Source organism: Diabrotica virgifera, chromosome 2, assembly GCF_917563875.1.
Source record: "Diabrotica virgifera virgifera chromosome 2, PGI_DIABVI_V3a".
Lineage (NCBI taxonomy): Eukaryota > Metazoa > Arthropoda > Insecta > Coleoptera > Chrysomelidae > Diabrotica > Diabrotica virgifera.
In genome coordinates this window covers 8,548,171-8,557,614 of record NC_065444.1, presented here as the reverse complement: position 1 = coordinate 8,557,614, position 9,444 = coordinate 8,548,171, and the positions used below count along the sequence as shown (strand labels likewise).

Sequence of the window (9,444 nt, the reverse complement as noted above, 5' to 3'; positions counted from 1 at the left end):
CTTGTGTCTCTTTCGTTAAGTTTGCCATCATATTTAATATTTGGTCTAGTTTGTCTACCTCTGTGTTCCTTTTATCTGGGGTTCTTGATACTTTTTTGCTTTTCGAAAAAGACTGCTCTTCATTTTCTCTATATCTTTTCCGATTATCGTCGGATGTGTAATCGTCGGGGTTCATTTTCTTATCGAAATTGCTCGCGATAAAATCACCCTCCCCACCTATCGCGCCGGAGGAAGATGATTTTCTCAAGCAATATGTTTCTCTTTCGAATGTGTTACCCCTAAATTGAATTAAATTAAATTAAATTATTTTACGTTATTTTGGAGCAGTTCGATTCAACAGTACCCACCTTTAACTTTCAAAATTCCAGTTTCTGGAGCTTGTAATCAACGTTCTAATGATCTACTTTTTTGGCTTGATGTTGAATTAAATTTTATTTGTTGTTTTAAGTTTATGTATTGTATTTAATATTATTGTACTTACAGTCTGTTTCAAAAGTTTATTTCTATAACTTCACTTAACACTAATCGTCTTTGACACACTGTAACTAAAATCACTTTAGAAACTATTTCTTATTCGCCAAAAAATTGAATTTTTAGAGAGCCTGATTTTTCACGTGTTGATCTGCCCACACTAGAGATGGGAATCACTGATATTATAGTCATAATATTTTCTTTAATCTTTTTATTGTACAAACATCATAACATACAATAAACATTTTATATGACAGTGATGACAGGTGACTTTTGCATGATGGCCGCTTTTATAGTTATATATTTATTAGTAATTAATATTGAATATTTACCATGCCCCGCGCACTCTAGTAAAAAAATGTAATCGTATTTAGTTTCCTTCCAATTTTACAGAGGCGCTGATGTCGGCATCGTAATTAGGGAATCCAACGATCTGTCAAACTATTCCAATATGTCTGGCGATTGGCATGCAATACATTGAAAGCATATGATAAATATTGTTTTTTAAGTATTTAAAGTAATTTTCGTATATTTATATCCGCCTAAGTATTGCTAACATACTTCTGTGACATAATAAAAAATATTGTTTACATCAATAAACTAGAATAAGTACTTAAAAAGTTTTATTTAACTAAGTAATTTGGAAGGTTGAAGAAAGGTAGGTTAACAAATTTTATATTTCAAAGTTTAATAATAAATTATATTAAGCATCCCTAAAATAGATTTTTTACTTATGTATTTTATTATTTTAGGTTAGTTAGTAATAGCTATGCCACTAACATGTATTGTAGTGAACTGTGGAAGCAGGTCGAAAAGGGATAAAGTATCTTTTTTTGCTATTCCCAAACCACTGAAGTTTAAACATGCTATCCACTTGAATGAATTAACTGTTAAACGCAGAAAAAAATGGATAAGGGCCATACGAAGAGCAGACCTGACAGAATCAAAATTAAAATATCAAAAAGTGTGTTCCAAACATTTTATTCAAGGTTTGTCAATAATTTTCTATAAAGAAATAATATTAATCTTAATATATTTCAATAAAATATTGTAGGTGCCGTGGCAGTTAGTAGGCATTCGCATCGGGTAAAATTTTTTGGAAAATATGAAAATATACATTGTTTTAAGCTATTTTCCCAAAAAATTTTACCCGATGCGAATGCCTACTAACTGTGTATCTACGTTATATAATTTTGTTTTAGGACAACCTGCAAAACTTGAAGATGTAAATGATCCTGATTGGATACCAACCCAAAATATGGGTTACTCTAGGGGACCTGTAAAACGAAAGCAGGACCTTGAAAGACTGGAAAGAGTAAAGAAAAGATCTTCCACAAAGATTTCACAAGAGGACAATGATACATTTATTGAGGTATACTAATTAAAAGAGAATGTCATTAACTTTAAATTGATTTGGAATTAAGGGGATCCGTACAAAGTTTCGGCTACAATGCTATTTAAATCGGATTCATTCTTTTCAAAACCTGAGAAAACTAATAAGTATTTTTGAAAAATTTAAATGCAGAATGAAAGATTACTTTATTACCGAGGGCGAAAGTCCCTGAAAACTTTTATGTTTATTTTAATAAGTTACAGGGGTGAAAAACTAAGAGAAAATGTAGTGTGTTTTTTATTTTAAAATATCTCATTCAAAAGAAAACTTTTTATTTATTCTAAGGGACTTTCGGCCCTTGATAACAATTTAGTCTTTCATTCTGCATTTAAATTTTTTAAAAATATTTATTTGTTTTTTCAGGATTAAAAATGGTGATATTTTCCAAATCGAACATTCGTTATCTTTATCATACAACGCACTGAGTCGAATAGAATATGGTGATAAGACAGTGACAATTTTAAATATTTGACATGGCATCAGGAATATTTTGAGTTATTGATTAAATAATATTGATAGTGTATTTGATGAATAATTGATTGAAGACGTGAACTTAATAAAAAGTTATTTATTGTTTATTATTTATGGAAGATCCAGGCGGGGAATACACCAGTATATATTCTGTGATCCAAGTATTTTGTTGTTACAGATGTTCAAAATTGTAAGTGTTCTATAGTAACAATATATTATTAAAAAATCACTTTTGCTCGATTGGGTGTTAGTTTTTGTTGTACAATATATAAATTATTACAATCACTGAATACATAGCTAGTGAAAAAATTATCATATTAATTAACTGAATTAATAATTTAAGCCATTATGCAAGTAACAGTTATCCAAGAACTTTCAAAAGCCATATTTTTAAAGTTAATGATGACATTGTCAACTAATGTTTACATATCCATACCAGTGAGAATTTTACTACACATAATTTGTCATGTAAAGACAGAAAAGGTAGGGATAGCAGTAAAATATTTGCGCTTACACTCTTAAAGGGAATTTTAATTATAGAGATCAGTGTATAATAGTCGACAGTACATGTAAAAACCTTAATTACTCTGTTACCAATGTTGTATCGGATTGTGAAGACATTATAAAAGATCTAGGTATTCAGTTTGACTCACAACTAACCTTCAAGATTCGTATAAATGTAAAGTATATGATTTTATAATAAGAAACTGTCATAAGTTTGATATTTTGAAATTAAAACTGTTGTATTTTTGCTTAATTCTGTTAAAGCTTGCATATGGTTCCACTATAAGGATCCCAATTTATAATCAATTATGTTTGTTACAGAATGAAAACAATACAGTAAGTGAAAGTAACACTACAGCAATGTATGAAGACAGTACTGGAACCGAAACTCAAACTGAGTTAACCTCAGATGATATTGAACAGATGGCTCAACAATTAAAATTTGCAAATAAAAAAATTGATGAGTTGACTCGCAGAATTAATAAGACCATTTTAAGTTTCGAGTCACTAGAAACGGACAATCCGAAATGTTTATATTATACCGGTTTAAATTTTTCTGTTTTGAAGTCAGTATTTGACAGAATTAAACCATTTATTCCATCATCCTCAGTAACTGTTTTAGATCCCTCTCAACAATATTTGTTGACATTGATGAAAATGAGACTTAATCTAGATTTTAAATATTTGGCCTACCAATTTGGCATTTCTCAATCAACATGTTCCACCTATTTTAATACCATCATCTCAATAATGTATCAAAGATTTAAAAATAGCATAAAATGGCCAGATCGGGAAATTATTAAAAAAAACATGCCTTCTTGCTTTAGAGAAGTCTTTCATGATAAGACCACAATTATCATTGATTGCTTTGAGGTATTTATCCAAAAACCAGCTAGTTATTTAACCCAGCAGCAAACATGGTCAAACTATAAACATCATAACACAGTTAAATTCCTTATTGGAATTACTCCCCAAGGCTGTATTTCATATATCAGTAAAGCATGGGGAGGAAGAACATCAGATAAACAAATAGTAGAGCTCTCTGGTTTTTTGGATAAAATAGAACCCCAAGATATTGTGATAGCAGATCGAGGTTTTTTAATAAAAGAATTTTTAGATGTGTTACAAGCAAAGCTAGTAATTCCAGCTTTTACCAAGGGGAAAAAACAATTGCTTCCACTAGAGCTGGAAGAAACTAGAAACATTGCACAGGTTAGAATCCACGTAGAAAGAGTTATTGGCTCCATTAAAAATAAATTTAATATTTTTTCAGAGCCACTTCCGATTTCTATGTTAACCCATGTTACTGATGGTATAAATATAGTTGATAAGATAATTTTTATAGCATGTGTTTTGATTAATTTATGCCCTCCTATTGTTCCAATTTAATTAAATTTAACCTATTTCACCAGATTGTCGCCTTTTTAGTATTTCTTTTAATAATTTTTGGTACACATCTGAAGTGTCACTACGAAAAACAATCAATGACACCTTTGGCCAAAACTAGGATATATATATGCCATGTTGTCGAGGTTGTCAGTTAGTTTTGAATTATAAATAGCTACAGCAAGAAAACTTGCATTGTTTCAGACAAAATCAAACAAGCTTATATTTTTCTAAAACTTTTTTTGTTGGTTTTTAAATATGTTAAAGTAAAAAGTTCTACTCACAGATTTGGCCGCTAATTGTTTAAAGAATTAAAACTCTTTTGTATACTTAAATAATTTTAAAAATATTGAATTCATCATTTTACAAATCTTTGTTGTGGGGAAGCTTGCAGTTCTGATGATCTATTGTTGTTAAATCGGTATAATATAAACAAAATTGGGCATTTTTGTCTGTTTGATTTATAAATAAATAAACATTTTGCTTTATGTTGTAAAGTACTTTATAATCAACTATTTTCAATGGGAAATAAGCCACAATTTTACCAAAAAAATGATTTTATTAACGTTTCGACGCCCAAGTCGGGTGTTGTCAAAATACAAAATATTAAATTAAACAAAAATGTTATTGCTTAGTAAAAAATTCTTCTAATAATTTATTTAATCTGACTCATTTATATCAGCAATTCAGACATGGATTATACATTTTAATGAAGAAGACTTTAAAATGATATTGCCAATATTGATGAGTTGCGTTCCTGGGACGACTTTACTAAAAGATAGTAAATCATAATATTATCATTCGAAAGTGGTAGGTTTATTGGTCAAAAGGTGGAGAATAAAAGACAAAGACTTCGGCTACTTCATCTATTTATTGAAGACATTTTTGTTCACTAATTAGTGAACATTACCAGTTCATCTACAAATGAGTTTGATAAATAACAAACATCCATAGAAAAAAAGCAATGCAACTAGCAAGTTGTAAGTAAAGCAGCTAGTGAAACGAACCATTGAGAAATGTAAAATACAGACATTAAGTTTGTAAAAAACTAAGTACAGTTAACAATTTAAAAGCCAATACAAGAGCAAGAGATCATGTAGTAACATAATGATTGCATAAAAAAATTGCAAAAAATGTGTTCAACTAGAACGAAAATAATGTCCAGAATTCAACAATTCCAGACAATAATTTGCATTCAAATGATTTAATTTTAACTTTAAGTAGCATTCTTACAATAATGACTGTGGCTAGCGTATATTATTTATGTACACCTCATTGGTTGTTTTTGTATTTTGATATTAATAAAAAATTTGTGACAATTTTAATGAAAATAAATCATATGAAAACTGAAAAGAATGTATTTATTTGATGTTTCGGAGACTGACCTATATCAACCGTAGAATGAATTGTAAAAATATTAAGGAAACAAAGTTTCAAAATTTCCTCTTAAAAGTATATGTATACTATGGTACACTGTACTTTTGTATGTATATATGGAATAAACATGGCTCGAGGGAAACTTTTGAAGGTCCAGAACCTTTCTGTGGCATCACTAATGATGCTACGAAAAATGAGGTTCAGAAATGGCTGATAAAGAATCATCAATAGAAAAGGAGAACCACTCAAGTTCAAGTCTAGACTAAATAAAAAAAAATAATCAAGAATATTAATAAAAAACTCAAACAGTTTCATGAACCTCAATAAACGAGAGATGAAAACGGTCACTGAAATGGTGACAAGTAAGGTGAATGAACCATGGTGCAGAAAGTGCGAAATGGAAGAAGAGAGTGAATGGACTCAATAATGATTATGAAAATAATGGAAACATGAACCATTAAAATTTTATGTGGCATAATCATGAAATAGTTTCTGGTTGCATATTGAACATGCCCACCTAGTTTTGGGTTTTTCTAATAAATTTACACACCCAATATGGAACCAGAAAATATTACAATTCTCATATGAGCATTGAACCATAGGTTGGCCATCATCGACATTATTGCAAAAACACCACTTTGTTATATTGCCACCTGGTACTCTGGAAGTGTAATAACGTCCTAAAAGTTCAGGCATAATTACTTTTGCATGAAAATTTAGGACTTTATCTTTAATTTCTTCCCAAAATTTTATGTCTGGTAAAACTCTTTCGATAAATATAAAATTAGGACACCAGACAACAAAGTCACAATAATTAAGTTTACAAATAAATATTTGTGCTTGCACCTGGTAATAGTACTTATGTTTTTTATTCATTTTTACTGTACCAGTTTTATCACATTCAAGACAGGAGTCCTTTCGACTTGCATACTCCTGTAAATTTCCATTTTCTCGAAGAGAAAATGGACACTTTACTTCTAAGGTACCCGCAGCACAACAGTCACAATACACAAATCCATCAGGTGAGGCACCTAACTGAGGCCATTTCATGCACACTACCAAGCCAATTGTATTCACTATAAAGTCTCTATGATTCCTGCTAGTTTCTTTTTTATAAGCATCAATTGCCAGCTGTTCGTGATTTATCCCCCATCTTATTGCCCTTGTAGAAATTTTGCGAGGGTAACATATTGATTTGATCAAAGATAGGGATGGTTTCTCCACATTGGTTCTACAGACATCTTTAAAAATTGAAGCTGTTACTCTACCAGTCCTTTGTCTATACCACTCTGCACATTTCCTTTGGTCCTGTGTCTTATCTTCTATTTCTCTTCGTATATTCTGGGTTACCTCCATTTTACATTTCATACCTAGTTGAATGAGATCATCTAGAGGCATTTTTTCATATTTTTTATGGTACACATTAAAAAGGACTGGTATACTAACTTTTTCATTATTTTCATCTGACAGTTGTGACGCAAATGGCTCTACATGCCTCATCAAAACAGCGTCACAATTGGAATTTTGCAATTCTTGCAGCAAGTCCAACATTTCGCTATCATCCATTGGAGGAATTTCCTTATAATTTTTTTCTTCTATCACTTTCCCCCAGTCTAGTGAAGCAGCTTCTATTGGATGTGTACCACTTTGCGTTGGAACTGGCCAAGTTGATTTGACATCTGTACACGCTACATTCTTTTCATTTTTCTGCTGCTTCAAATATGCTGCATGCTCTGCAGCGTACAAAACTGCTGTAACATGGCTACATACTTCCCCAAGACCTGCCATGCAAGTACAATGCGCAGTACAAATACTACCACCTGTTTCAGCGATAATCCAAACTCTTAATTTGGTTTCTCTAGCTCTCATTGAATGCTGCACCTGAAACAAAAAAATTAAATCAATTATCAAGGCAATCAATTATATTAAACCCTAAGACTAAAAAGTAATCTCTTTAATATTGATTATTAACAAATCAGGTATTTTTTCTTAAAAAATTTGAAATACAGGTACTACTCTTACCTTGCCTATTAAAAGCACCAGATCATTAATAACTTTAAAACCCACTTTTTCTACAAAGCCAGACTTGAAATATTTGTAAGCTGCTAAACTTTTATAAGCTCTCATTTGTTCATGGGTATAAAAGCTGTGAGTAAAAACAATATAGGTCAGAATGTCCATGGAAGCTATTGGTGGCACATAGGTAAGTCCATAATCAAAATCGACTTCACTTAGAGCATATGGATCACAGTTAAGTTGTTTGATTTTGTCCAAATATCTATCTGCGGCTTCAGGAGAGCTTATTCTTAGTTGGTCCAAATACGAACTTTCTTTTAAAGCCATATTTGTAATAAAAACAAAAGTCCGACTCTCACAAATAATATTGCAATGTTGTCTTGAAAAAGACAGTTTTTCAAAGGGTACAAGTAACTAAATAAAACAATTTTAACACCAACTCTACAACGAAAAGCACAAGTGCAACAATGCAAGTAAACCAGCAAAATCGACTGCATGCCATACGACCGCCATTTAAACGTCAAAATAGTCACGTGGTTTGGATTGCCTAATTGGTGGAACATGACTTTTGACAAATCCTGCGCTGTCTGTGTTCAGTCATTATGGTCGGTTATTATCACGGTTCTTAGACATTACTACGGTTGCCTAAATCGACTAATCAATGAACATTAAGGGTGAGATTACGTCACGAGAGTTTACTGTCATTTGAATCGTAATATGATTTTTTTCGAATCCTGAGAAAACCAAGTATTTTAGAAAAATTTAAACGCAGGATGCAAGATTACATTATTACCGAGGGCGAAAAGCCCCTTAGAATAAACAAGCAGATTCTATTGAATGAAATATTTGAAATTAAATATCACACTTCTCTTTTATTTTCAGTCCTGTAACTTATTAAAATAAACATTATAGAAGTTTTCAGTGACTTTCAGCCCTCGGTAATAATGTAGTCTTTCATTCTGAGTTTAAATTTTTCAAAAATAATTATTAGTTTTCTCAGGATTCGAAAAAAATGAATACAATTAAAACACATTGAGAATTTTGACATGCGTCAAAATTTTGCATGAACTCAATGTAAAATTCTGAACTGTTGAATTCCAGCTTCCCTAATAATTATTGTACATCAAAAGACATCAGAAACTATTTGTAGAGGATTGAAATCTGTAGATATTGGAAATAACTGTTAAAATTGGTCTACGTAATTAAACATATTCCAAAATTTTGTAAAAATGTAATACATCTTATTTTTCAGCCCAAACTTAGGCCACACACAATGCAATAATGTTCACATTTTTGAACTGTCAATATTTTTATTTTATCATCTATTGTTTAAAAACAATACAGTTGATAAGATACCCTCAGTTGCGGAGAAAGAATTAATAATAAAGATTTTTTTATTCAGTCAATGGTGTGAGCACTGTCAGTTAAATAGTAACGTGTGGCCTTACTTTTACACGCATACCTATTGTGGCAAATGTATCATATTTTTCAAAATTTTGGAATGCATTTAAATCGTAGAACAATTTTAACTTTTGATTTTAATACAGATTTTGATTCTCTACAAGTATTCTCTCATGACTTTTGATGTAAAATAATTAGGGAAGCAGGAATTCAACAATTCAGAATTTTACATTGAGTTTCCTATGGCCCTTTTTACGATTTACCACCCGGTATAAGATAAAATGTATACTATTTGTCTAATTATTTCATAATAACACAAATAATACACATATATACACAATAACACACATTCAATGATCGAAAATCATTTAAAAATATGGGAATGTAAACTCTTGTGACGTAAAGTCAAAAATATAAGTCTCCCC

At 30.8% G+C, this 9,444-nt stretch overlaps 2 protein-coding genes across 2 annotated transcripts; one reads left to right on the top strand and one right to left on the bottom strand.

The window, feature by feature from the left end:
* The first annotated feature begins 888 nt into the window (after positions 1-888).
* Positions 889-5,581, top strand: LOC126879440 (uncharacterized). The gene is made up of 4 exons (XM_050642454.1): positions 889-1,129; positions 1,224-1,460; positions 1,674-1,843; positions 3,161-5,581. The coding sequence occupies exons 2-4, from the start codon at positions 1,241-1,243 to the stop codon at positions 4,226-4,228; spliced, it is 1,458 nt and encodes a 485-aa protein (XP_050498411.1). The 5' UTR covers positions 889-1,129; positions 1,224-1,240; the 3' UTR covers positions 4,229-5,581.
* Positions 5,078-8,155, bottom strand: LOC126879439 (uncharacterized). The gene is made up of 2 exons (XM_050642453.1): positions 7,625-8,155; positions 5,078-7,483 (listed from the first exon to the last, which is right to left on the bottom strand). Exons 1-2 carry the CDS (start codon positions 7,943-7,945, stop codon positions 6,068-6,070), a joined length of 1,737 nt encoding a protein of 578 aa, XP_050498410.1. The 5' UTR covers positions 7,946-8,155; the 3' UTR covers positions 5,078-6,067.
* Between the last annotated feature and the right edge of the window lie 1,289 nt (positions 8,156-9,444).